Raw genomic sequence first — 25,326 nt, forward strand, 5'->3', positions numbered from 1 at the left:
CCCAATTATGTTTGCCACGCTGCATCTATCTTTGGAGCGGCCTAGTGGGTATTTTGGGAGCAGCCCCAGCCAGGCGCTTCGTGTCCAAGTCCACCTCCGCGCGTTGGGACCCATGCCATGGATGCGCGCCGCTGCGGATCCACCACGACGGTTGGTGGCATGCAGGACATGTCCCATCTGTTTAATAGCGATGTGCCCCTCTAGCACTCGGCCTGTTTGCCTGTATTCTCCCTTGCCGTTGAACTTGCAGTAGCATCATCTGCCACACTCCCGGCACACGCGCTGCCCGCCCTCCACATGATGCTGTCCACCCTTCAGCCTTCCCACCCAGCATCATCTGCCATGTCCAGTATGACTTCCAGTATGACGTCCAGTATGGCCACCTCGCTGCCTATAATACCTCCGCGCCAGGCCCCGCCACGGCCCAAACTCTCCATCAACACTGAGCAACCGCGCATCCTGGGCAAAGGTGCCAGTCTCCGTCTGGAAACCCTCAGTGCCGTATCACCAACCGTCCGCAACACCTTCTCCAACGCCTATGAGCGCCCAGCGACCGCGCCCACCCTCCAGCGTCCCTCAAGACCCCAGCTCTCCATCGAGAGCGACGTGCCCGCCACTACCAGCGGCTCTACCAGCGCATCAACGCCAAGTTCGGCGTCTACCCTCTCCTCCACACTCACATCGGCCTCCAACGACTCGGCCACCCTCTCAATACCCTACAAGCAACCCCACAACCTCGCCTCGATCCTCTCCAACAGCCCCGCACGCTCGATAATACCACGCAAGATGGGCTCCAGTCGGCCCATGTTCCCCGCCGAGAAGCGCGTCTCATTCCGCACACCACTGGAGGAGGAGATCACCACCACCAAATACACCCTCGCACACTCCGACATTGAGTCTTCCGTCTCTACTCTCTCCTCCCTCGCATCCACCGCATCCACGACCACCGACTCTGACGCCTCGACCTCGCAGCCGTCACTAAGCCTGAAGGCTTTGAAGAACCCCTCCGAAACCAGCATATCGCCCCTTCAGCTCTCCCTCATCAGCACATCGTCGTCTGCGGAGAGCTCACCAAGACCAAAGTCTCCACGCACAGGCGAGAAACGCGACTCTTCATCCTCGGACGACGACGACAGTGATTCAGCTCCCGAAACTCCCGTCGCTGGACGACGGAAGCGGACGAGGGACTGGCGCTGGACACTCGGTCCCCTACCCTCTGACAACAAGTCGTCAGTATCGTCGGCGAGCGATGCGACGATCAGCGAGGACAGCAGTTGATGAGTTGACGGCACGCATGATTACGAACTGTACAGAGCGGGATGAGACGAAGACAAACGCATGCGGCGTTACATCTACATAGCATTTCTCGGTGTTTTATTTGTCACTTTCCATGATACCACATTTGCATATCCTATTGTCCTGGACGAGACAATCCCTAGCATTGCATTGCATTTACTATTACTTTAACTATTACCAAATCTACATATCCTCACTCCGCTCTATCAATCGGAGCGGACCGACACTACATTTTTACTTGCATATCACTATATTAAACACTGCAAATCACACTCTTTTCGACTCGACCCACGCAAGCAGTGCAAGTCTTACCCAAATCCCACCTTGCGATCAACATGACTTGGCCATGTGACAGGATCGTCTGCCGATCGAAAAGAACTGCGGTACGTGCGGGACAGCCCACAGCCACCGACCGCACATGACAAGGGCCCGGTGCCGGCAACACCGCAAGTCTACGCGAACACAACCACCAAATGACAACCAGGGTCTCGGAAAGCAAGCAACCAACAAACGTCCAAGATCCCGAAATAACCCTAGATTACATCAACAGTCAAAACGCCTTCCACCACTTGCCTTCGTTTTTGCCTCCACCTACATGCAACGGTCCTCACTTGCATATCCGTGTGCATGTGCAGCAACCATGACATCACCGCCATGGCCTCGGACCACCCAGCCACCAAGCTTACCTCAAGCTGGAGGCGCAATCTACAATGGCCGTAGCCTACATCCAAAGCGGGTGCGCAATTTAGCCATGGCCACTTCCGTAATAGGACGTCAGATCCGGATTCTCCTCTCGATGTCTACTCGGAATCGAGGGACAGAACCGCCGAGATGTCAGACTGGCAGACTCAGGATACGAAGTACGGCCGGCTTAGCAGTACTGGGAATGGTAAGGTGAGGCTGTACGTCATGGAACGGTTGTAACAGAAGCAAGGTATCTTCAAACGCGTGTCTTCTTTTCGTTTCAGTTTCATGTTCGTTCGAACACCCCCGCTTCGTCTGTGTTGTGTTTGCGACACAGCATGGGGGTCAGTGGGGAATGCGTTTTCTGAAAATAAGCCACAGCGGACCATTTTCTCTGCAGAGTCAGAGTCGCGAAATGTGACAGCTGTCAGATGCGTCGGAGGATATTCGCATCGCAGCGCAAGTTTCGGCCATACATCCAAACAATTCGTGTGACAACCTCCTCCCTCCATATCTAGAACAGCAGTAGACCCGGCTTCAATCTCCACAATCGATACCTAGGTACAAAACATACGGGTGCTGTTCGTATCGTGTTCGTGTCTCTACGACTCTAGCGCAAACCGACTTCACATGTTCCTGGTCTTTTCGTCTCAGAGCCTGCAAGCCCGGTAGAACTCGGTTTTCTTTTGCTTTTTTTCCTCGTACCTGCAGTACACTTGAATTTCTACCGAGCTCACTACCCGGCCGGCGATGGAGGCGCTCAAGCCTCCATTTGCCCAATCGCCGAACTAGACAACACGAACGAACGCGTAGGAACCAGCACCATCCTCGTCCGCATACACGTCGTCATCGTACCTGAACAAGCGCAAACACGGCAAATTGCATATTTCAACTAGTTCTACTAGCTTTTAGCGAGGACGCGTCCGGATCTCGTTGATGCAGTCAGCAATGGAGGTTTTTCACGCGGGAGTGCTAACGAAACGCGGCTTGCCAGGGTTGGCGGCTTAGTGTGGTGTTCTGGAACGCGAACCGCGTGGTCTGGGAGATGTAGATACGGGATCGGGAGGGATTGGGATGGGATTGCTTTTGAGGCTAAGAATAGCGTGAGAACCGCTAGTGAACCGTTTTTTTCTCCTGGATGAGATGAGTTACGATGCGATGCGATGGGACTGTTTGGGTGGATGGGAGTGGTGTCGTGGAAATTGCGGTGTTGAGTGTCGGGTTTCCTTCTCTTCTGTAGGGGGGTGGTATCACGGCGCATGTCTTGCACTTGCCTATACAGCCATCCATCAGTCCTCTAAACATCTTCCCGCAGGTATGGATTCTCGACGAGTCCAACCATGGTAGATCGTGTGAGCAAGTCACCCTCCACTCCACCCAATCATATCCATACAGTGACCAGCTCAGCACCCCCCTGTAAGATAGTGTTGTATCGATTCCAGTAGTCTGAACTACTTTGCCGAACCCTCACACCAACAGTACCAAGCGAAATGAAGATCTTCAGGTACGAACTCTACCATCCACCCGTGCATTCCCTCAACCACGCGAGAGAGATCTAGAACCTGCTGGTCCGTGTTCTAATATAATAGCGTGTGCGTACTAAGAGCCACGGAGCGGAGTCGGAGTGGGCGGAGCGGAAAGCACGGAACCACGGAGATGAGGTGCTAGGGTAGGGGTTGTGAGGTAGTGGATATTTGGGACTTGTTAAGATACTGGGTACCTATAGATGTTAGTATGGGAGTTGGGAGGTAGGCATGTGTATGAGTATGTGTATAGGTGTATAATAATTCTGTAGGTTAAAAGGTAAGTATTAGTAAATAATCGTTATTCGTTGAATGAGCGGAGTTGGATTGTTCTAGGATTTAAATCTTGCTGTCATTCATATCCGTAATCTAAGAGAAAAGTCTAGTATCGAAGCATCTCTTAAAGTAAGTTGCTGATACCACGCCCTTGGACCCCAAGGAACCTCTAAGCAGAGAAATAGCAAAAGTCTACCATCTTACTCTCACTGGCACCACCAATACCAACGCCAGCGCCTACCCTCCCATTGACTCCGTGACTCCGTGACTTTGTGTGGACACGACGCTTGCCATTACAATCCTATCCATCCCATCCATAAACGCCATACTCCATCCCCACCCCATCCCCCCAACCACCATCTCAATCCTAATACCCATCCCCCCAACCACCATCTCAATCCTAATACCCATCCCCACCCGCAGTAAAAACACTCTTCCCACTAGACATCAACCAAACCCCCACCCCACAAATCCCCATCAAGAAGACCGCAATAAACAACACAAACCACACCATACTCCTCCGCTTCCCCCAATACCTGGCTAACCTGCCCAGGCACCCCCTCCCCGCCTCCCTCTTCTCCCTCTTCTGTTCTTCTAGCTTATACGCTGCGGCTTCAGCGGTGACGCGGGCAGCGCGCTCGGCGCGCAGCTCTGCCTTCTCGTCTTCTGAGATCTCGGAGCGGGGGCGCCCGAGGGGGTGCTTGTGTGTGAAGCGTTTGGAGTAGAGGCCGTCGGAGCAACCGTTGGTGGGGATGCCGTCGGAGGACAGGCTTTCGACTATTTTCTTTGCGTTTGTGGTGTCGTGGGAGCGCCATGCGGCGTGGCGGTTGTCGAGTGTGCCGTCTTTGGACCAGACGATGATGTCGTCGATTGCGGAGGTTAGGTCGTCGCCTTCTAGGTCAGTGGTGAGCGCTGTGTAGAGCTGGAGGTCGATTTTGCCAATGTCGACGCCGGCTTTGCTCAGCGTATTCGCGATTATGTGCCAGGAGTTCTTGGCCGAGGGGTCAACGCCGGATACGTTGGCTGGGTTGCGGATGTAGAGCCAGGCCTGTGCATAGTCGACGAAGTCGTTGAGAGAGAGATTGGTTTGCTTTACGCCGTAAGCGGCTGTGTGGTTGAATAGTACGAGGCTGTCATCCTTGGTGACAAGACCTTGGGGGTACCAGTTGTTCTGTTGCTGCCGTGCGAAAGGGAGGGTGCGGAGAGAAGATAGGATGGCCACGAGGGCGCGGTCGCGGTCGGTGTATTTGTGCTGTGTCCCAGCAGAGATGTAGTGCGTGTCGTAAAGGGGGGACTCGGGCGCATGCGCGAAGTCGTCTTCGATGATGGCTTGGACGCGATCGATCATGTTGCGGGTGCTGAGTACTGTGTTTACGTCAGCAAATAAATTCAAGAAGTGTGGCTGGAAGACGCAGTTCTTGCATCTCCTCTTCGTTCATCCGTCACTCAAATGCTACTCACAGTAAGGCACAGCATCGCAAATCCGACACAGCTTCAACCCCATGAACTCCACCACAACATTTTTAGCCGGCTTCTCATTCGGCGCAGGCACGGTAAGTACCCCTTCCCCAACTCCTCCGTTCATCGTAGTCTTCCTCCTCGGAGAAGACGCTCCAGAATTGGTTTTTCTGGAAGCCCGTATAGTATGCACACTCGACGAATCAGAACTCCAGCCTTCATTGCCGGCAGGCCCAAGACGGTAGCCGTTGGGTGTTGTGTGTACTTGCTGAGGGATGCTGGGTTTGGAGAATGATTTCGGTGTGGAAGGCGAGGGAGATGGCGATGTCAATGTAGAGGATGACGATGTGAAGGGTTGAGTCTGTTTGGTGTAGCTATCCGCAATGGGGGTACTGTAGGCATTACATGGTTGGGCTGCCTTGTCCTCTTCGTCACTGACGGTGGCGGCCCGTGAGCGTTTCCATGCGGCTTTTGAGCTCGACTTCCCAGCGGGGACGATAGTGTCCTGATGCGGGGTCAATGGATATCTAAATGTGGTGAGCGAGTTTGCGTACCTTGCTACCATGCCGCGATGGAACGCCGTCGTTGCATCGCAATATTGTAGCCATTGCGATGAATGGCGGTCAATGAAGCTATGAATGAAAGGAAAGAAGACACTCAGTCCATCGAAATGAACTGCAAATGGGATTGAAGAGAGATCAAAATGCAAGAGAATCGAGGAAGGAACGGAATGTATCAAGTCGGCGTCTGGCCAATGCGTACTGGCATTACATGTCGACGAAAACCAGACCAAGTCACCGTCAGGCCCCTCACAATATAGACAATCATGTTCTCATCAGCACTCGACATCACTCATGTGTATGGGTACGTGTTGTGGATCGCTACCCTGGATCGCTCAACAACCACGGGATGTGTGACCCCTCATGTTGATCCACCCCAATACAGCTGAACAACCAGACTTGCTCAAGTGGAATGTTTCGCATGGTTGTTTGTTGATTCGTACTCGGTATTTGAACGCGCGTGTTGCCACCACAGTGGTCGGTTTGAGGACTGCGATTGTGCCGTTTCCAGCCTCAATTGTCGTCATTCAACGCTTTGGCATCTTCTACCGCTGCTCTAGCAATCTTCTTCAGCAGGGACTTGAAGTCCGCCTCCCGATACTTTTCCCAACGATCCAAACCCTCGCTCGCGTCGATTGATAACGTCTCGTACCCCTGCTTGATGACGGTGCTGACTTCTTGTGGGCTAAGATGCTTGGACCGCGCTTTTCCATTGCTCTCCAGCAGGGACTGGTAATGCGACGACACGTTGATGAGCGTCTGCATGGAGTCTGATTGACCCGACAAACCAAATGTGTCTCTGAACTTGATCAACGTATCGCCGCTTTCGACGAGCTTGTAGAATAAGTCGTCGTACGATGCAGGGTCCGGCAGGAAGTTCTCTCCGCTAGACAGTGCAAAGGCGAGTAGATTGACAAGTATGTTGATCATTCCGTTGGATTTGTAGTTGGATTTGATATCGCTTTCGTAGGTGGTGAGGAAGCGGACGAAGGACAGCAGGGTCCGCCACAACTCCGACCAATGGTATGTAATGCGGGTCTTGGTTCGGCTGAGGTGCGAAAGGAGACGTAACAGAACGCCGAGACAGAGGCTGGGTGTGAATTAGCCAGGCATGTGTCAGATTGGTACAGAAACTCACATGTAAAAGTCGACATCTAAACGCCTCCGCAGATTATGGCTGATGGCGTCGGACATCATGTCCAGGATGACAGCGGCAGGGACACGATCGCCCCTCACTGCTGGCAGATAGGGCTGTCTCTGACGGCACAACCGCACTGAAAGCTTCGACTCGTCACTGCATAGGCGCTTGGCGAGCTCTCGATCTTCGACAAGGATTTGCAGCACGAAGAGGCTGAGGTATGTGTATAGTGCGGCCCTGGCAGACCGATGCGCGTGTTGAAACATGTAGGAAGTTAAGGAGAGGTATGCGCTGAGTGGCGACGGCTCGCTCTTATCCGCTGGAGCAGACTTGACTAGGTTGAAGCAGAAGACTTTGTTGGCGTTGGCGAAGTCGTATGTAGAGAGTAGTACGCCAATTTCAGGTCCTGGTCTTGACAAATGTTAGCCATGAGCAGTGATTGCAGCCATGAGTTCTTACAGTGCAGCAAAGAGCGACTTGGCGTCCTCCGGAGCTGGCACGGGTGTCGTTGGCCGAGAGCTGGGAGCAAGAGCACCCAGACCAATATAACTCAGCGTCGAGCCCAGTGACCAGCCTTCTGGCATATCGTCCTGTACAGCCACATAGGCGTCGCGCAGCTTCGTACATGTATTTCCAAAACAAGCGACCATGTCCTGTATGATAGCCTCGTTGACAAAGTCGTCTAGCCGCAGCCTATACGGATTCTGAAACTCGAATTTGTTGTAGTTCGTGAGGAGGCCGAGGAGGTAGAGCGCGGGGAGGACTTGAGTGCTGTCGTCGCAATCTTGGATGTACTTCATGAGCGAGGGGAAGAGGTCGCGATGTGTAAAGTACGACGGAAGCGCAGTCTGAAAGCCAGCAGCGGTTATGGAGAGAGCGGCTCGGACAGCCCTCAGGCGCAAAGGAACTGCTCTTGGTCAGCCTGTTTCCTTGTAATACTCATTCCTCGGGACAGTCCCTCCAGAACATCCCCTCCGCACATACCATCCCTCCCACCCCTAATCACCCCATCCAGCACCGCAACAAAATCCATCATAACAGCATCCGCATCATTGAGCCCCGTAAGAACAGCTATAACATCGGAGCTAGGATTCGTGTATTTCTTCGTAAGCGCGGCATCGAGGAAGACTGTCAAGGTCTAAGCGGTAAGCGCATGGAATACGGGTGTGTGTGCGAGTGCGGGGCATGGAGTACCTCGAGGGCGATTTCGTCGGCGGGCGCTCTGGCTTGCTTGACGCGCAGGATGGCTTGCCGAAACAGTTGCTGGCTATGCGCCTGCTGGTGCAGCATCTCGTCGGGCGCAACCGAGCCGAGTATGCGCTTCAAACCGGCGGAATCGGGTCGGTGAAGAAAGAATTCCTGCCAGAAGCCTTCGGATAGCTCGACATCTTCATCGTCTTCCTGGGTCTGATTAGCACAGTGCGGGCGCAAGTGTTCCGAGAGGACACACTTTGAAGAGGGTTTCGTAGAGGTGGATGATTTTGGGTTGGAAGATTTCCGGCCGCGTGTCCTGCGTCAGCGGTGACGGCTCCATGGTGCTGGTGCGTGTGGGAGACTTTGGAATATTTGTCGTGGGGAGCTGCAGGGAAGGCCTTCAGATGGTGGCTGTCGCAGTCGCGTCGCGCAACATGGGGAACTAGCGGGCCGGTGGGCGATCAGACGCCGATAGCCCCACCATTCACACGTGTGAAGGTAGGCATGTCGTGTGAGGGGGTGAGTAGACAATATCTACTCGAGTTACCGTAATCGTGGACCGTCAATACATCTTCAAAGGAAGGCGCGACCAGACTGCCGGTACCCCGCGGCCCTCCAACCACCATGCCACGACCCCTCCTAGTCGGCATCTCAGGCCCCTCGTCCTCCGGCAAAACAACTCTCTCCCGGCTCCTCCGCGACGTTTTCCCTCTCTCAAAACTCTTCATCTTGCACCTCGATGATTTCTACCTCACCGACGCCGAGATCCCCGTCAAGAACGGCGTCCAAGACTGGGATTGCATAGAGTCGCTCAATTTACCCGCGCTCAAACAAGCACTGCAGCACATCAAAGAGCATGGTAACAGTCCAGAATGGCTAGTCAGTCAGGAAGACCAGAACAGCGTAGGCGAACATGGCGTCCCGGACACTGTGATCCAGAAGTTAAAAGATGATGTGTTGGGGTGGCTGAGAAGTAAGCCGGAGTGGGAAGGGCGACGTATATGCATCGTTGATGGCTTCTTGCTCTTTTCGGAGGATATGAAGGATATTCGTGAGATCTTCGATGTCAGACTCTTCTTACGGACGAGCTATGAGACTGCCAAGCGGAGGAGAGAGGCGAGGAGTGGCTATGTGACGCTCGAGGGCTTCTGGCAAGATCCGCCGGGCTATGTAGACGACATTGTGTGGCCGAACTATGTAAAGGATCACAAGTTCTTGTTCAAGAACGGAGATGTGGATGGGGAGCTGGATGAGAAATTCTGCGAGAGCGTTGGCATATATGGCATGCCGAAAGAAGCGGAAGGCGATATGACAAGATGTTTGCATTGGGCTGCTGGGTTACTAGAGGACGTCGTCAAGAAGACTTAAGCATTTTTTCGAGTCTGTATTATTATGCTTGTATCCATATCACTTTGGAGCTTTACGACTAAGGACTGCACACCCCAATCCCGTACCTGGATGTTACTACTCAAGAACGCCTATGCGCCATTAGACAATGCCCTAACCCACCAGCCATGCAGAAGTGATGATACACAAATGTCAAAGCGAAACGGCCGTTCTATCAAATGTTGGAGTCACCGCTTTTCTAGGTGCTGGACTTGACCTTGTCGATGTAGGCCTGTCCGGGGCTCTCATAGGTAGGCACAAAGAATGTGTTGATCTGCGCTTCTTTGGAGAGCCATGTCGTCATCTGGCTAAGCTCCTCGCGCAAGCGCGTGACAGCCTGGTGGTCCATGTTGGTTTGCGCGATGAGTTCGGGCATGGTGACTGTGAAAGCCTTGTTAGCAATATCCACATCCAATAACTCATTGATGCATACCCAGAAGACGCAGAAGATGCTCGCCGCCATAGATGTCAGCCAGCGGTTTTGCCGCAAGGTCATCGGTCGGCGAGTTGATGCGCGTCCAGATGTCGTAGAATTGCTCGCGCTCAAAACGATACAAGAGAAGACGTCCGACGCTCTTATTGAAGTACTCCTTCAATCCAGCTATGACTTCCTCGAGAATGTCTTGCTCGATGCTGGTGCGGTTGCTGTTGTCTTTGACATGCTTCATGTACTCATCCAGTATGACGCCTGCAGGATAAGCTGAAGGCAGCTGGACCAGCTGCAGGTTCTTGGTGATGTTCTCCCAGTCATCGACTAGGAGGCTCTTTAGCCTATCTGGCATGTAGATCCTGACAGCCAGCTTGTTCTGGAATGCTTCTTCCTAATGGGAGTTAGAGAGCGCGTTGGAAAGCGTAGGGCGAAATGCTGGGATATATACCTTCTCTAAGTCATTGTCACGCACCCTCTTCTGACCACGTGGGGCAGCAGTGACGGAGGTTTGGCGCTCCTCGCTACCGCGCGCCGAACCTTGTGCCTTCTTTTTCGCAGGTGCAGGCTGGGCTCTTGCGGCACGCTGGGCAGCCAGCATCTCGTGCCTGAGGTTATTGGCCAACTCCCGGTTCTCGGGAGACAGCTTGCGAAGCCGATCCTCAGGAACCCAGTCGTCCCAGCTGCGATGCGTTAGCTAGCGATCTCAAAAGCAAGCCGCGAGTTGTTGAATGTTTAGAAGAGTGGATCAAGATGATGTGCCGCTGCAAATGAGTAGTAGATGTGTAGTACATGGGTAAGAGTGAAGTGTATGCAAAGGCAAACGTGACTTCTGCAGTGGGAGGCGTGGTGGCAAGTAGATGGATGCAGACTCAAACGAATCGAAGATACGTACGTGTTCTTCCAGCCCTTGTAGTGTACCCTGTATTCGAAGCCGTTCTTCTTGTCTTCTTCTACAGGCCTAACTTCGAGCACTTTGGCCTCGTATAGCAACTCATGGTGAAAACAAAAGACCTTCTCATCTTTCTTGAAGGCAGGTTCTGGCGCAGCTGCGGGCGCCATGATTGCGATGGAATGTGATGAAATTGATGTTGATGGGTTTGGTAGTCAGGAAGGAAGCGGTAAGGGTGCGAGAGATTGCACGTCCACGTAGCGCGTCTTCGTGACAGCCCTGGAGTTATACAACAAGTGAGATTCTCTGCGCCGCGAGACTGGAGTGAGCGTCGCCTGATAACCGGATATAGTCGACAAGCTCGGTGAAAGACGGTTCAGTCGACGTTTGCTTGGAGTCGTCCAGGCACGTCTCACGGGAGTTTTCTGGGCACGGGCCACAACGCGTCGTCGCGCTTTCCTATGGCCCTCCTTCATTGGGCATCCCACCATCAACACTGCCATATCAGTCATTTTCCTGGGCACTACCCGGTCTAAAATCAACTTCTACCACTATAATCATGCCATCGCAAGAGGCCAAGATCCTCGGTGACTTCCTCCTCGCACCTGCTCCCCTGCGCGACTTCACCACCCTACGCGACTTCACCGACATCTTCCCACGCGCACACCGCTCCAACCCCGCTGTGCAGGAAATATATCGCGAGCTTCAGCACATACGCGACAAGGACATCGAGCTGATCCGTCAGGACATCATCGATGAGGTCAAACGGTCTAAACAGTTGAGGCGCGAGTACGCTCGGGAGAGGCGCCAAATCGACGATGCGACCATCGCCGGTCTGGACCCGATTGCGCTTCAACTGGAACAGGAGGTACTGCATCAATGTAAGAGACTGCCGCGTACTGCGCTGACAACCACCAGCTCTCCGGCCAAAGTCGCAAGAAACCGCACACTCTACAGACCGTCCACTCCGACATCGAAGAAGCATGCCAAAGCCTCGAGGCCCAGATCGCAGAGATAGAGCAAGAGAACAGACGGGCTTTGGCTGAGGTCCAAGAAGTCGTTGGCGCCCTCAGTGAACTGCGACATGGCCGCTTCGCTCCGTCATCCAGTGGGGAAAACATTGGAGAAGAAGTCATGGCCACGCTCAAGCGACTTGAAGCTGCGTGCGATGAACCAACAGAATGAGAATTGCGAATATCCGAGGATCGTCTTGACGAATACACCGTACAAACATGGAGGGCATGCTAGCGGTCGAACGGTTCAGTCTTCGACTGGGATCACACACCCTGCTCGAGCTGGCAAAACTGCGCATTACCGCCCAAGGCTATCGAACACATAACGAGGGTACGCTTGCGCACTATTCATGCTGGTCAGGCAAGCAGTACGCCTACAGAGATATCTGTGCGATCCCGCACTACGCCGAGCAGCAGACGCCATTCTTCAATCGTTGACAGAAACACCACTACTGGAAAGGAGGGAGACGGATCACCCCCGTAGATCTGGATCAAAGGATAACCTGTGATGTATCGCAGCACGTCGCAGTGCTTCCTCTCGACCCTCGACTCATCACCAAGGCTATGTATCCAGGATAAAGTCGAGCGCACAACGTAGCGGCCACTCCCATCCGCTGGACTTGCGCATGACGACTCTGGTACATGATTTGATCCGATTCTTATCGCGGCATATATCATACCATAATGTCTTGCTAATGCCTGATGTGAGGCTTGATGTACTCATTCTCCGGTGCATTGACCACGCGTCTGTATACCCGTTAGTCAGGAACATCACGAGCACAAGACAGCATGAACCAACCTAGTAAAGACTCTAGAAGGAATACCCTGTCGCCTTCCATCATCCCGCCGTCCAGGTTAGCGACCCCGCGTATACTGCCTGCAAGCACGCCGTGATTGGCTGCACGCACCACCGCAATTAATCTATACATATGAACATGCTCAATCCCGCAAGTATCAACACCTAGCCGCCGTTACAGAGATCTGTCTATACCAAAACTTCTACACGTGTTCACATCAAGATGATCGACTTATACCGCGTCGCAATGCAATTCCTTTCTGTCGTCTTGACGTCCATGCCATACTTGCAAAGATGAGACTCCTCCCATCACTCCTAACAGCATTACTATCCCTAACCACCTACCCTCCCCTCACATCCGCCTCCACCTCCTCCTCCCTCAGAATCACCGCAGACAACCACTCCTTCGGCGGCGTAAACTACCCGCAACTCCAATTCTTCACCCCCTCCCACCGCGACGCCACAATTCGCGAAATCATAAAAAGCGGCGCCCGAGTGATCCGCCTCTTCATCCGCCCAGATGCGCAACACTCCGATCCAGAAGGCGAACTGGGCGGCTTCGACAAGTCGCTCCTCGACCAATTCGATGACACGCTTGCGGCTATCCACCACCTCTCCAAAGGCCAGATGAAAGTCATCATCGCACCACATGACGCGCATGCACTTCGGGGTACAAATGATGTAGCATGCGATGCCTACTGCCAGAAACTGGACGGCGCGTTCCTAGACTTTTATAGTAGTGACGAATACCGTGACTTGTACAAAACGCGCCTCGAAGTTTTCTTCAACCACTACCCCTCCAAAAACTTTGACGGCCGTCCCTGGAGTACCCTATCCGAAGTCATCCTTGGCGTGGATCTGCAAAACCAGCCGTTCTCTGGTATATCGCCAATTCCGTCCGGCGAATCCTGGCTCTGCGACATAGCTACCTATCTAAAATTTACCATCGGTCTCGACGCAGCCAACATCGCTGTTATCAGCGGCGGCGTCTCGGGACCGCAGTCTGTCGACGGAAGCGAGAATTTCCCGGACAGCGTGTTTGACTGCAAGGCTATTGATGTGATTGGTATCCATGGGTATTTCGATAAGAGAGGGGATAGAACGGCGGGGACGGCCTGGGCGGATTTATTTCTACCAGGCAATACGTTGATGGGGCGGGCGGCGGGGAAGAAAAGGGGGGAGGGGAAACTGTTGTTGGTGGAAGAGTGGGCGTATGTGCATAATGATGAGTTTGGGTTGTTTTATAAGAAGGAGGCAATTTGGGATCAGGGGAATGCGTTGAATTATCGGGGGATTCCTTGGGTAAGTCGTGATCCATTTTCTCGCTTTTCTCACTTTTCTCACTTTTCATGGGAGAGGCGACGTGGTATACTAACAAAAAAATCCTAGTTATACTCCCACCTAACCCCCCTCTCCGAAGGAAAGTCCTCACACATCAACCCCCTCCATCCCCACTACACCACCTGGCCCGCCCTCGTCGACATCCTAAAACGCTCTTTTACAACCCGCAGCCCCTTCTCCTGGTCCAAATACCTCCCAGTCCCCTTCCACATCCTCGCTCCCTCGGCCGACGAAAACACAGAAGCCTACCTTCGGTCCATGCTCACTGGCTCCCAGACCAAAGAATGGAAGTTGAAACCAGCAGGCCTGTCGAACCTAACGTCTATCCCATTGAACCCGTATATCATCGAGCAGAGCGATTGTACATTTGGATGCGTGGGCCATCTATGTGACGCAGCGGATGGCTGTGCACCGGATCTTATTTGCAAGAACAGTGTGTGCCAGGTCAATTCGGAGTCGCAACCAGGGAAAGTGGGGGATAGGTGTAACAGTAAAGCAGTCTGTCAGAGTCATTTAAGGTGTGAGAAGGGGGAGTGTGCAGCTTGTTCTACACGCACAACCATTCAGCCCGAGGGGAAGAAGAGGAAAAGGACGGTGACGGGGGATGCGGCGACGCACAAGGAAGAGGAGGAGTATAGGAGGAGGAAGATGGTGAAGCCAAACGACCCAAAAGGAACATGCTACACAGACTCCCTCCCCCACCTCTTCGAAACCGTCAGACTCTCGTCCTCTTCTCTACCACCACCCATCTGTCTCTCCCCCTCGCACCACGCCTCACCCTGCACATCCCCCTCCCACTGTTCGGCGCACGAATACTGTTCTTGGGGCCTATGCACGCCCTGCTCTTCAACAGACTCATGTCTCGGGTCTCCCTGCCGCAGTAACAACGCTTGTAAAACCGGTTATTGTAACGACTACGGCCGCTGCGATTATGTGGCGAAGAAGAAGAAGAAGGCGACTGGACCGGGCGGCGCGAGGGGAAAGGTGGGTAGGGTAGCGGGCGTGTCGAGGGGACATGAGAGGGGGCCTGCGAAAGTTAGAGATGAGGCGATGAGGGTGAATATACCAAAGGAAGGACCGGCTGCTACTGCGACCGCATGATGAAGTGGACTACTGTGTGGGGTGGTGTAGAGGGAAGGCACAGGAAAGGACGGTATGTGTTGTGTGAATAGATATTTCAATCTCGACAATATATTCCTAGCTAAAATATGAACAAGAAGATTATTTATACTAGTGTGTGGGGTATCGATGCCTCCCTCCCTAAACTCCTTTTTGTGGTATCTGTAGCATGTACAATCATAGTATCTCTCCATCCTGATTCGTAGAACGCATGCGTAATGTGATTCTTTCTGCGATGGGGCCGTTCCTCTAGGAAGACTTCGTTCGGCGTGCTGTCGCCCAACTCCCGTTGCGTCGTCAGTCGGCTCGCGGCAAAGGATATGGCGGTAGCAGGTAACTGTCGCGTCCACTGCAGCGGCAATGCCGAGTTGTCCGCCATTACGCCAAATCATCCCATCGAAACCCGATACTTGTCGTTATCCTCAATCAGCTTCTCCAAGAAAGCTGCAGCCTCAACAAGAACCTGACTCTTGCTCAGCCCGCCACCGCGCACAGCGGGAACAACCTCATTCAAGTCCTTGTATCCCTGCTTAATCAAATCCCGACGCTTCTGCTCCGACAAGATATGATTGCTGCGCTTCTGTTCCTCGGTGAGGTTCTCGCGTTGTGTCTTCTGGGCCGCGGTAGATGCTCGCTTCTTCTTGGTACAATCTTCTAGCGTGGATGCTTTCCGCGCTTTGCCATTGCGCGCGACCTTCCTCGGCGTGTCTTTGCTGTACCGCACTTGACTCTTTTTCCGCTTCTTCGCCGGCCGGTCTTCGTCTTCGTCATCTGTTTCGGCGTCGTCGGATTGTTCGTCATCGTCTCGTGGCCCGCGGGTGTAGGCCGTAGGACTACTTGGCCCTTGGATGCCGGCTACCGCTCGTAGGATGTGGTGTGAAGTTTCTTCAATATCTTGTATTGAGGCCCTAGCCGCGCTCTCTGCGTCCGGGTGACCGTTGGGTATCGTGTAACCGGATGTGCTGTTGAAAGAGTTGTCCGTGCCAAAAGTATACGACCTCTTCAGATCGAGCTTCTGCAGTGGTGGGCCGAACTCGGAGTGGTGTTGTTGTGGTGCCTGGCTTGCTGCCCATTGTGAGGCATACTGTGCGTCGCTGGCTTGGGCATTGTGGTTGGGAACCAATGACCCCAAGCGTTCGTGTACAAGGCCGTGTTGCGGCATTGTCATGGGTAGCGTGTTAAGATTCAGATCGGGGGCCCTAGTCGCATCGAAGCCGTTAGAGGCGGTAGATAGCTCGTGGAAGCTGTGCGAACGGCCATTTGTGTATGAAGGCTGGGCCTGGTTGAAGAGTGCCGTGGCTGCCTGGAGCTCATCCTCGGTATTGCCCAGGAAGTTTGTGTGGAGCGACGAAGGGTATTGCTGGTCCTGGTGGAAGTTGTTCTGGAGACGGGCTTGATCTGGTATGGTGCTGGTAACGCGGTGGACCGTGGGCGGGGCTATGAAGTCTTCCCAGTTGTTGTAGTCGTGGGCGCTCGCCTTGGTGTCGAGGGCGGGTGGTAGGGCGGTCGAGTCGACGAGGTCAAAGGGATTTGTCGAGGAGAAGAAGTTGTCGAGCTGCTGGTTCTCCATGTCGCTGAGGATGGACTGGCCATTGTGGTCGTATGTGGCGGGTGGGTTGTCGAAGAAGTCGTTGGTGAAGGTGTCTGCTCTGCGTCAGTCAGTGGTCTCTGCGCGGTGGTCGTCAAGCGTACAGCCAAACGGCGGCGGGTCCTTGTCGTTCATGGCGGGTCGTGGGAGGCGCCTGGCCGTAGCACCCGCGAGCCCCGCGAACGACTGATGCGACAACGTCTCCAGCTTGGTGGTGCGATGGTGTGGAGTGAGGCCGAGAGACAGGCGAAAGTCTGCCCTCTACCGGCTCGGTCGGGCTAGATGAGACGTTGGTCTAGGCCGCCGACAAATCTCTACAGTGCTTGTGCGTGCGGAGGCGTCGAGACTGGCCTTGTTGAGAGGCGTTGGGAGAGTTGCGCGCGATATGACGTGAGGAACGAGCATTCGCAACGGCGACTAGTTGCGCTGCTGGGATGGGGTGCCGGAGAAGACAGTGCCGGTGAGCAGGCGCATCCCCAGCCGGCGGCGACACTGAATTCGCGTGATGTGCTGCGCAGTGAGAGACTCGGGCGAGAGATGTCAAGAGGGTGCATGCGTCTGGTTGCGCGTGAGAAGTTGGACCGCCATCACATGTGAAAGATGTCTTGCGCCCACCTGCTGAGCCCACTAGCGCCCACCACCTCGCTTGCTCCTTCCCTGCTCCCGGCCGCCAAGCTCTCCGAACCCTCGCTGGATGACATGCATCCACATCACATCGACCTGGTAACTGTCACCTCAACACGGCTCAGCAACAGCAACTAGCACCAACTATCCGCATGCTCCTTCGTGTGGCGTCCTACATGTGTGTGTCTCTGCTGCCCACCACCTCAATTTTGCTCGGACAAACCTTCTCACCGCAACGAGCCGTCTCGCCGGGATCCGAGTGCGCCTAACGATCAAGAAAGGCATCTCCTCCGCCTTTCTCTTCAATGGCGCGCAGCCATGTCCCAGCAGTCTTCTGCGGTCCGAAAACTGCAGTGGCGGCACACGACATCGTTTTCGTTGGCCGAACCTACCGTAGCTCCCGTCCGATCACCTCTAGTTCGCGCATCCCAGGGGTCAATCTGGGGAAACGATGACTGTTGCTACGGTTTATTCCCTCTCATCGAGCACTTAAACTTGTCGACCATCCCACTCCCGGTTTGTTCCGCGACTGCTCCTCATTTCATTACCACGTAGCCATTGTATCGGTTTCTGCCTCGGCTGCACACCGTCGATCTACAATGCTTGTGTCGAGTCCGAACCTCGTACGACACTACGATTTACTTCATCTCCAAGTACTAGCTGTTTCCCCATACTTCGTCGCCAGTTTCGTTTCTGCTTTTACTCCCAGAACTAGACTACTATTGCTGCATCAACATGCTGTTCCTCCGGGTATCACAAACCCTGAGTGACTGATACGACAGCATTTTGGGCCTGACATCGCAAAATATCACCAACATCAGATACTTGAGCCAGCCATTGGCATGCAATCCAGCATGAAATTTCATTCGGGCATGCGATCGGTCAGTATGGTAACGCTACGCGTCATGCGAGATACACTTGCATCGCCTACCCGTGCTCACCAAACACATCAAACCTCAGAAAAGACAACATCCATCCAACAGCTCTTACATATACCAGCCCTACTACCATCCGCATCAATGCCTTTCCTTGCGAACCTCGACACAGATTGCTGCTGTGCCATGTAAGCTGGCATGCATGGACAAACCATCTAACCAAACCCCGTCTAACCCAATCGGGTAAAGGCGCACATTGACCCGTAATCTACCAAGCCAACACCAAGCTACTCAGCCATACTCCAAGATACTTGCGTAAAAGTAGATTTGGGGACAAGACCGATTACATCCGAGATGCGGTGTCACCATCTGCTGCCAATACCCCTTTCATAAAGTAGGGCGTTGTAGTATAAAACAGACTTGTGGTCAGAACACTCAATTCATCTTCTTCTTCTCTCGTCTCCAACCTTCCCTGTTCACGTACTATGGCTATGGATATTTTTGCCTCGATAATCATTATTCTCATTCTTTTTACCATGCTGCTCTGTGTACTCTGGAGTCCAGTACCACTACAGCCACCACCAACACCGCCGATGCCTCTGTCTCCAGCTCACAAAGAACAAAAAGTACGGCCTGAAGACGTGGTCTAAATAACACATTAACATTATACTAAATACCAATCTACCCTGTCATCCCCGATCAGGCGAGATCGCGAACACCGCGAAGCCCATAAGAAACGACCCAGCCTAACGTCCACGGAATCCTACGTTAAGCCCTTTCGGGTCAAAGGTGCGAGTTCGACATACATACGACATAGATCCACTATACGGACAACCTCGCGGGATGGACCTCATGCGGTTGGCAGGCCCCTCTAAACGAGAGCTTTTGGGTAAAATAAAAACCTCAAACACTTCTCAGTATGAGTAAAGCCGCGAGTCAATAGCATAAAACAGCGTCGAACCCACAACGTCTCCTCGCTATCTCCAGACAGCACTCAGGGTTCATCATGAGCTACCTCACTGTTATCATCGTTATCCTAATCTTGTTTACATTGGCACTCTGTCTACTCTGGAAACCACCACAACGACCATCGCCACCACCGAACTCAAAGAATCTCCCACAATACAGCGCTGTATAATATTTATTTGCCGACCAAATAGGATTACAACATATTCGCGACAGACCAGTAGCGCGACAGCTTCCCTACTTTACCTCGCCGTTCGCAAAGTGGTCAGCTCGTAAGGATGCTTAACCCGAGGCATCAATGTCCCGACGGATACGCACCAGGCCAAGCGACCAAGGCTGCCAACCCTTCCGACCGACGAAGCCTCCGATGTATGGTTTCGTCAACGGGATTAGGACGATGATATCTTGCAATCTTCGCGAGAACAGGGAGGTTGGATGCGGAGGGAGGGCAGGAAATGTACGACTGGACATGGGATGAAGAAAGAGAGGCGATGAAAGTGTGTGTTATCCGCAGAGATGAAAGGATTCAAATTAGATAAGAGGAGGAGCGGATAAATAGGCGTTACGTCACAAGCAGTCGTTAGATCGGAATGTTAATGAGGGAAGATGCCAACCCTTCAACAAACAGTAACAGACCCACCCTTCCCTCTCGTAAAAGCCCATCTACCCTTATCTGCTTCTTCTCCTTCCATATCTACATCCACCTCCCCTTTCCCACCTTCCCACCATCCTATCCACACCCCACCCTTACGCTCCAACCTCCAACATCAAGACATCCAGAATCACCATCACCGCCTTCTGGCATGTGGCAGACAGCGCGTATAACCGTTCTATGACATGCATTGTTTACCACATGTGAGAAGACGATGTGGAGATGCTTGGAGCTTGATACTGAGATTTGAAGGGAGGGAGGTGAAATGGACACCGCGCCGGGCTTGCTGTTTCTTGTCCCGGGAGTGTATATCGGTGACGGGGGGTGGATGACGAGACAGAATGCAGCCCGTCGAGTTTGTTAAGCGGGCGATTGTGTATTGCCATCGTGTTCTAAAGGCATTCTGGGCCCTAGGGGTCAGAAAAAGCTCGTGTACCCCCGACTACCGCTCACACACTCTGGCGGAATAGGTTTGGTTGTCTGATACACCAAGCGTATGTTGTCTGCAGTAGCAGTGACGATTCGAGGACGGCTCTAGTGTCGTATATGGCCTGACTCATGCCGTGTGGAGCTTGGAGGCGTTGTGGCGTGGCGATGTCCTATTCCCCTCATAGTTGTATACCGGACAACCGCCAGAGGCCACAGGAACACGTTTCCATAACTGACATCGATCCGGCTCGCCTCAACCCAGGTATTCCATTTCGTGTCGACGCCCTCCTCGCATTTCATCCAAACGGGGCCAACAAGAGCGCAGCCCCAACCCCCAACGCAACAACCATAATCCCTACTCTTCTAGCCCTCACAACCGCACCCTTTGAAGGCAACGGCGCACCCTTGAGTTCCATATCCGTCGGTCTCGCCACCACATCCACAGCATCGAAATACGCATACTTGACCCTCTCGCCATCCTGCAAATTCTCATTCGTAAGCACACTCGCCTCATTCGGGAAATCCATTATAGGAACCGCGGGATAGAAACCCTTGTTCTGGATAATATACTGCGCTAGCGCGTATAACGCATAGTTCTCCGCATTGTTCGCCGCATCGTACGACATTTGCGTGGAGAGGACGGCGAGGAGCTTGGAGCGCGTGGCGCCGTAGGCGTATTTGAGGGTTTGGAAGTCGGTTGGTGTTTCGGGTTGTTCGTTGAGGACGCCGGCGAGGACGGAGGTATTCATTGCGCCTTCCGAGACGGAGATGAGCCATTCGCTCGTCGAGTTTGGGGGCGCGGGCATTGGTCGTTGGACGACGGCTGTGCCGATGGAGGCGAAGTGCATCACCATTCGTGCCCAGAGCGAGGCGCGGTTGTAGTACTCCATCAGTCGGTCTTTTTCCATTTGGTTGTCGGCTTTCTTGTTGATGCGGTTGTTGAGGGAGTCCATGCGGAAGTAGTCGGAGCAGAAGACTATGTGTGGTTCGTTGCCGATGTTGTAGGCGGCGTGGTCGCCTTCGCGTTTGTTGCCTTTGTCGCAGAGGTTCATGGGGTCGTCGCATCGGATGTGGATGTCTGAGTTTACGGCGCCGGTTCCTCCTTGTAGGACGCCAAAGTTGGCTGCGCGTTGCAGGTTCGTGGCTATCATGTCGGTGTAATTAGCGTTTATCGAGGGGCCGAAGAACTCTCTTGCGGGCTGAGAGGTGAGGTCGAAGGGCGTGGCGGCGGCGAAGAGAATCGTCATCTCGGAGAAGCCATCGCGGATGTCTTCGATCTCGGAGAAGTCACAGCCCTCGCCACCGGTGAGAGCTGTCGCGTAGGTAGGCCTGTCCGCGCCTTTGTCGTCGCCAATAACGCCATCTGGAGCTGCGTATGCGCGTGTTACGAGGCCAGCGAGGAGTATGGGAGGAAGGTGCAAAAGCGAGTGGAGCGTCAGCATGTCGACGAAGCTGCCGGAGACAGCTCGGTCGATCGAAATGTTAACGCGAGATGTTGGGAATTGCGAGCATGGAGGTTGTGCCGATCTTGTTCAAACACGAGGCAATGATGTACTGTCGCAATGAACCGCGTTCGTCACACGGGAACAGGGCGGAACGGGGTGGACAAGCTTCAAGGATACCGTTAGCAGAGGGCGTGAGGTTCGGATGGAAAAAGTAAAGCGCATGAAGGGGCGCCGTACCCGTGCAGCCATGCGAGGCTGATCCCCAGTTTTCTGACTCTGCTCAGACGCGCTGGGACGGTTAGATCCCGACACGAGATTCTGAGACAGCAGCGTTCGTATACCACCGGATCATGGTATTGGTCATCGACCCGGGGTTACAATCATGGCGGTTCCCAGTATTTGCCAGCGATGCATCTCATTTGAATCGCATCTTCGTAAGGATCGATATCGTGTGAATGTACTCTTTGTGCAAGCGGGAGGTGGTGTCGCAAGTCGCTGGATGAGGCAAGTATCGGCTGGCATGTGAAACGCGAAGCTGGCGCCAAGAGCCCACCGTCACCACTCCGCTATGCATCGTCGAAGACGTGACACCAGCAACATACTACTGCTTGATCCGAGGCAGACTGTGTCCGGATGCGAATACACACCAACCAGACCTTACTGGTTGCGAAATCTCCATGACAGTCGCGTCCAAGTGCAAGACGAGCTTGAGCCATGAGTCAGTGTGCTCGGCACTATCCGCTTCATTCTGGTGTGGCATGCATAACAGACGATGACGAAGACATGCGATCCGTCGTCTCTTGTAAAGTTGGCGACGGGCAAGTTCTGTTTCGTTTCGTATACAGTACTTCCGCTGCGTATAGAATGAAATCTGTATTCGATATACCCATAGAGTGCGAACACCCCACGGAGATGATCTCATCATCACATGCCTTAGATGGCACTGTATCGAAGTGCAGATGAACGTGCAGTAGCCTGAACACATCGAGCCACTATGACCGTTAGCCGCCCATGAGCAAGATACGGCACACCGACAGTTCGCCATACTGAGGGAACCAGTTCAGTGCCAAAGAAGCGGTCGGCAGAAGCGTGGGGAGGGTGTTCGCTGGACGGGCACCGCCCCGCTTCTGTTGGCAGCCGTCCGTATGCACCTTACCGCTCCAATCAATCCACCGCTTCGACGGCGCAGCGGGTCTTCGAGTATCCAAGTGGCGCAACAGCGGTAGTCTGGCGAGTAGCTCAGACGTTGATGTATGAAGTGGTGCGTAAAGACGGTGGGCGGCGGGGTCGTGTCCGGTATCTCGTCACCACAGCAGAGCCGCAAGTCTGCAAGTATTTGTGCTGCGCTTAGCTCCCCAGATGAATTTCTTTGCCTGGAATACAAGGACGCCATTTCGCGGTGACTGAACAAGTTAATCTTAAGTCTTAACACCAAGCGGATTAACCCCACAGACGGCGGGAGTCGACACGCTAAGCCCTACCCTTCCTGCTAGTATCGCCAACACTCCACCATGCCGGGCGAAGATACGACGCCCTCGCGAACACCCAGTGAGTTCTGATTCGCCTGCAATGCCACCGTTCGCAAGGCTGAAGACAGCCTTCTCTCCAATGAATTTGCGTAGCAGGCTGAGGCTGATTTCACGTGCGCCACAGCAGACCACCCCGCCAGTCCCTCCGCAGGCATGTCGCTGGCCGCCGCCCTCGGACTCGACAATCGCGTCTTGACCCGCCCGCTTGACGACTGGGTCCAGCAACCCGACGTTTCCGCCCGATTAGTCCTTTTCGACGAGGAGTACCTGCAGGGACTCCCGCAGACGGATACAGAGCATCTGTTACGTGCGACGAGTACGATTAAGAGCGGGTCGTCGATGGCTCCTGCCCTCCTCCATCAGCACAGCCCATCGACACACCCTCCTTCACTCCGCTCGTGTATCACAGATGCAACCGATGCCACACCCACCGAGACGAGCATAAGCACTGGGCTCGTCAGCCAACTTTCTGGCGTCCCGCTGCTCGAAGACAATAATGGCGTGCTGGAGATACCCCCCGCACACTTCAGAACACCCGTCTACGAATGCGCTTTCTGGTTCTTGAACTGCAACTACGTCTCCCAGAACAAAGACGAATGGGAAACGCACTGCCACGCACACTTCCGCGGCGAGGAACCACCCTTAACCGCCCAATGCCCGTTGTGCGACTGGGAAGTGACGTGCGATCAAGGTCGGCATGCGTGGAAACTGCGTATGGACCACTTGGCGTACGAACATACTATGCGCGGCCAGACGTTGCGAACATCGAGACCAGACTTTCGGCTCTTCGAATACCTGTGGCAGAGGCGGTTGATCGATAGTGAAGACCTGAAGGAGCTCAAAGGCGGAAACCATAATTTGACACGCCCGCCTGGGAATTTTGTCGAGATGAATGGGAGTAGGCGCGAGAGAGATGGCAGGAGACATCGGGCGCAGCATGCGAGAGTGTCGAGGCCACCCGAACCGCGCCGGTACTGATGGTGATGGAGGATGTTTGGTGTGCCTCACGCCATCTCTTGCCACCACTTCTTTCTACTCTCATCCTTCTTCTTGTTCCCAATTCCCCATATTTTCCCGCATCTCTTTAGTTCCACTCGATATCTGTCCGCAGAATGGCATTACCCCGGACATAAAAGCACAGCTCAGGCGTTCGGCGTATACCTACTTCTTTCTCATCTCTTCTGTATCTCTTTCTTTCGGGCGGTTCGGAAGCCAGCCGCGCAGGCAATGAGCCATCAGCTTCATATACGCGAAAGTCATAACCATACATAGTTCGCAGCGACGAAAATGGCTCAAGGCGCAATACAACTATATATACTCACCCCTCCCAATCTCTCACTAATCCCGCTTCCATCCCCAACACATTCGCTTCATCTAGCTCCCCGCCCCCAAACTAAGTCCACCGGACGTGATTCGTCACATTCGCAGTAACTTGACCTCATAATGTCATCTTCAGCCGCACGAAAATGGCTCAGGTCCAGAGCTGGAAATGCGCGCTGCGCGTCTGCCTGATTTCTCGTGTGTTGGTACTAATGTGGACTAGTCGGGTTGCCGGATGGGGAAGGGCTAGCCGTGAACATTGGTACCTTGGAACGCAAAAACTATCCACTATAATCATGAAACAAGGTACTTGAAGAGATTCGACATCATACTTAGAATTTGAGCAAGGCCGGTGGATTTGAGCGAGTACATGTTCTAGTAGCCAAGATGCGACATATAACTTTCCATCTACCAGAGACAACTATCCCACCGCTCAGTGTTTTCATCCACGACACCCTCGTATCCCGTTTTTCATTTCCTTCTCAATTTTGTTGGCCGCAGCGAAACTCCTATTCAGATCTTGTCTTACGATCTCATGTCCTTGGTTTTGTGTACCTCCCATGCCTTCCCAACTCGTAGTACCACATCGCACAGCTAAACTTGGAAACGCGCGTATCCCATCCCGTTCGCCATACACAGAATTCTATAACACGGGTTCTGTGCTTGACTGGTGGAGTGATACTGAGGCGTTGCTTCGAGCTCGAGCTGGGCATGGGCATGGAGTTCGTGCTGGATGTGGAAGGAGTGCGCTCTGTGAATGGCGAGGAGGGTAGAGCGGGAATGTAGATAATCTTT

The 25,326-nt window shown here is 53.6% G+C and overlaps 11 protein-coding genes across 11 annotated transcripts; 6 read left to right on the plus strand and 5 right to left on the minus strand.

Moving 5' to 3' along the window:
- Positions 1-102: 102 nt before the first annotated feature.
- BKA58DRAFT_384084 (uncharacterized protein) lies at positions 103-1,396 on the plus strand. Its single transcript, XM_046170233.1, has one exon. It carries the CDS (start codon positions 298-300, stop codon positions 1,276-1,278), a length of 981 nt encoding a protein of 326 aa, XP_046024784.1. The 5' UTR covers positions 103-297; the 3' UTR covers positions 1,279-1,396.
- A 2,752-nt stretch (positions 1,397-4,148) lies between these two features.
- Positions 4,149-6,056, minus strand: BKA58DRAFT_167656 (uncharacterized protein). The gene is made up of 2 exons (XM_046165103.1): positions 5,241-6,056; positions 4,149-5,144 (listed from the first exon to the last, which is right to left on the minus strand). The coding sequence occupies exons 1-2, from the start codon at positions 5,800-5,802 to the stop codon at positions 4,180-4,182; spliced, it is 1,527 nt and encodes a 508-aa protein (XP_046024785.1). The 5' UTR covers positions 5,803-6,056; the 3' UTR covers positions 4,149-4,179.
- A 21-nt stretch (positions 6,057-6,077) lies between these two features.
- Positions 6,078-8,611, minus strand: BKA58DRAFT_167686 (uncharacterized protein). The gene is made up of 6 exons (XM_046165105.1): positions 8,386-8,611; positions 8,130-8,336; positions 7,920-8,073; positions 7,395-7,842; positions 6,936-7,346; positions 6,078-6,887 (listed from the first exon to the last, which is right to left on the minus strand). The coding sequence occupies exons 1-6, from the start codon at positions 8,467-8,469 to the stop codon at positions 6,311-6,313; spliced, it is 1,881 nt and encodes a 626-aa protein (XP_046024786.1). The 5' UTR covers positions 8,470-8,611; the 3' UTR covers positions 6,078-6,310.
- BKA58DRAFT_167674 (P-loop containing nucleoside triphosphate hydrolase protein) lies at positions 8,516-9,605 on the plus strand. The gene has a single exon (XM_046165104.1). The coding sequence runs from the start codon at positions 8,754-8,756 to the stop codon at positions 9,495-9,497; it is 744 nt and encodes a 247-aa protein (XP_046024787.1). The 5' UTR covers positions 8,516-8,753; the 3' UTR covers positions 9,498-9,605.
- BKA58DRAFT_167640 (MRG-domain-containing protein) lies at positions 9,606-11,309 on the minus strand. The gene is made up of 4 exons (XM_046165102.1): positions 10,838-11,309; positions 10,394-10,625; positions 9,949-10,336; positions 9,606-9,896 (listed from the first exon to the last, which is right to left on the minus strand). The coding sequence occupies exons 1-4, from the start codon at positions 11,002-11,004 to the stop codon at positions 9,715-9,717; spliced, it is 969 nt and encodes a 322-aa protein (XP_046024788.1). The 5' UTR covers positions 11,005-11,309; the 3' UTR covers positions 9,606-9,714.
- A 1-nt stretch (position 11,310) lies between these two features.
- BKA58DRAFT_167719 (Cnl2/NKP2 family protein-domain-containing protein) lies at positions 11,311-12,112 on the plus strand. The gene is made up of 2 exons (XM_046165106.1): positions 11,311-11,702; positions 11,753-12,112. Exons 1-2 carry the CDS (start codon positions 11,394-11,396, stop codon positions 12,017-12,019), a joined length of 576 nt encoding a protein of 191 aa, XP_046024789.1. The 5' UTR covers positions 11,311-11,393; the 3' UTR covers positions 12,020-12,112.
- Positions 12,113-12,731: 619 nt separating this feature from the next.
- On the plus strand, positions 12,732-15,288 carry BKA58DRAFT_167721 (uncharacterized protein). The gene is made up of 2 exons (XM_046165107.1): positions 12,732-13,945; positions 14,033-15,288. The coding sequence occupies exons 1-2, from the start codon at positions 12,938-12,940 to the stop codon at positions 15,083-15,085; spliced, it is 2,061 nt and encodes a 686-aa protein (XP_046024790.1). The 5' UTR covers positions 12,732-12,937; the 3' UTR covers positions 15,086-15,288.
- On the minus strand, positions 15,161-17,300 carry BKA58DRAFT_384095 (uncharacterized protein). Its single transcript, XM_046170234.1, has 2 exons — positions 16,796-17,300; positions 15,161-16,747 (listed from the first exon to the last, which is right to left on the minus strand). The coding sequence occupies exons 1-2, from the start codon at positions 16,824-16,826 to the stop codon at positions 15,492-15,494; spliced, it is 1,287 nt and encodes a 428-aa protein (XP_046024791.1). The 5' UTR covers positions 16,827-17,300; the 3' UTR covers positions 15,161-15,491.
- Positions 17,301-17,378: 78 nt separating this feature from the next.
- Positions 17,379-18,014, plus strand: BKA58DRAFT_167787 (uncharacterized protein). The gene is made up of 2 exons (XM_046165108.1): positions 17,379-17,493; positions 17,597-18,014. The coding sequence occupies exons 1-2, from the start codon at positions 17,468-17,470 to the stop codon at positions 17,868-17,870; spliced, it is 300 nt and encodes a 99-aa protein (XP_046024792.1). The 5' UTR covers positions 17,379-17,467; the 3' UTR covers positions 17,871-18,014.
- Positions 18,015-20,363: 2,349 nt separating this feature from the next.
- On the minus strand, positions 20,364-22,017 carry BKA58DRAFT_167802 (uncharacterized protein). The gene is made up of 2 exons (XM_046165109.1): positions 21,920-22,017; positions 20,364-21,847 (listed from the first exon to the last, which is right to left on the minus strand). Exon 2 carries the CDS (start codon positions 21,677-21,679, stop codon positions 20,534-20,536), a length of 1,146 nt encoding a protein of 381 aa, XP_046024793.1. The 5' UTR covers positions 21,680-21,847; positions 21,920-22,017; the 3' UTR covers positions 20,364-20,533.
- A 977-nt stretch (positions 22,018-22,994) lies between these two features.
- Positions 22,995-24,242, plus strand: BKA58DRAFT_167817 (uncharacterized protein). Its single transcript, XM_046165110.1, has 2 exons — positions 22,995-23,234; positions 23,339-24,242. The coding sequence occupies exon 2, from the start codon at positions 23,365-23,367 to the stop codon at positions 24,187-24,189; it is 825 nt and encodes a 274-aa protein (XP_046024794.1). The 5' UTR covers positions 22,995-23,234; positions 23,339-23,364; the 3' UTR covers positions 24,190-24,242.
- Positions 24,243-25,326: the final 1,084 nt, after the last annotated feature.

The sequence above is a fragment of the Alternaria rosae genome, assembly GCF_020736505.1.
Source record: "Alternaria rosae strain MPI-PUGE-AT-0040 chromosome Unknown BKA58scaffold_5, whole genome shotgun sequence".
Classification (NCBI taxonomy): Eukaryota; Fungi; Ascomycota; class Dothideomycetes; order Pleosporales; family Pleosporaceae; genus Alternaria; species Alternaria rosae.

Bases quoted from the DNA above. Each gene is read 5' to 3' on its own strand.
- BKA58DRAFT_384084 (XM_046170233.1), top strand. From the start codon at position 298: ATGATGCTGTCCACCCTTCAGCCTTCCCACCCAGCATCATCTGCCATG.
- BKA58DRAFT_167656 (XM_046165103.1), bottom strand. From the start codon at position 5,802: ATGGTAGCAAGGTACGCAAACTCGCTCACCACATTTAGATATCCATTG. The intron at 5,145-5,240 runs GTGAGTAGCATT...ACGTAAACACAG, and splicing joins TTGCGATGCTGTGCCTTACT to TACTCAGCACCCGCAACATG.
- BKA58DRAFT_167686 (XM_046165105.1), bottom strand. From the start codon at position 8,469: ATGGAGCCGTCACCGCTGACGCAGGACACGCGGCCGGAAATCTTCCAA. The intron at 8,074-8,129 runs GTACTCCATGCC...CTTACCGCTTAG, and splicing joins CCGACGAAATCGCCCTCGAG to ACCTTGACAGTCTTCCTCGA. The intron at 7,347-7,394 runs GTAAGAACTCAT...ACATTTGTCAAG, and splicing joins AAGTCGCTCTTTGCTGCACT to ACCAGGACCTGAAATTGGCG.
- BKA58DRAFT_167674 (XM_046165104.1), top strand. From the start codon at position 8,754: ATGCCACGACCCCTCCTAGTCGGCATCTCAGGCCCCTCGTCCTCCGGC.
- BKA58DRAFT_167640 (XM_046165102.1), bottom strand. From the start codon at position 11,004: ATGGCGCCCGCAGCTGCGCCAGAACCTGCCTTCAAGAAAGATGAGAAG. The intron at 10,626-10,837 runs GTACGTATCTTC...AACGCATCGCAG, and splicing joins TACAAGGGCTGGAAGAACAC to CTGGGACGACTGGGTTCCTG. The intron at 9,897-9,948 runs GTATGCATCAAT...AGGCTTTCACAG, and splicing joins GCATCTTCTGCGTCTTCTGG to TCACCATGCCCGAACTCATC.
- BKA58DRAFT_167719 (XM_046165106.1), top strand. From the start codon at position 11,394: ATGCCATCGCAAGAGGCCAAGATCCTCGGTGACTTCCTCCTCGCACCT. The intron at 11,703-11,752 runs GTACTGCATCAA...GACAACCACCAG, and splicing joins CGCTTCAACTGGAACAGGAG to CTCTCCGGCCAAAGTCGCAA.
- BKA58DRAFT_167721 (XM_046165107.1), top strand. From the start codon at position 12,938: ATGAGACTCCTCCCATCACTCCTAACAGCATTACTATCCCTAACCACC. The intron at 13,946-14,032 runs GTAAGTCGTGAT...AAAAAATCCTAG, and splicing joins ATTATCGGGGGATTCCTTGG to TTATACTCCCACCTAACCCC.
- BKA58DRAFT_384095 (XM_046170234.1), bottom strand. From the start codon at position 16,826: ATGAACGACAAGGACCCGCCGCCGTTTGGCT. The intron at 16,748-16,795 runs GTACGCTTGACG...GACGCAGAGCAG, and splicing joins GGACCCGCCGCCGTTTGGCT to ACACCTTCACCAACGACTTC.
- BKA58DRAFT_167787 (XM_046165108.1), top strand. From the start codon at position 17,468: ATGCTCCTTCGTGTGGCGTCCTACAT. The intron at 17,494-17,596 runs GTGTGTGTCTCT...CGATCAAGAAAG, and splicing joins CTTCGTGTGGCGTCCTACAT to GCATCTCCTCCGCCTTTCTC.
- BKA58DRAFT_167802 (XM_046165109.1), bottom strand. From the start codon at position 21,679: ATGCTGACGCTCCACTCGCTTTTGCACCTTCCTCCCATACTCCTCGCT.
- BKA58DRAFT_167817 (XM_046165110.1), top strand. From the start codon at position 23,365: ATGTCGCTGGCCGCCGCCCTCGGACTCGACAATCGCGTCTTGACCCGC.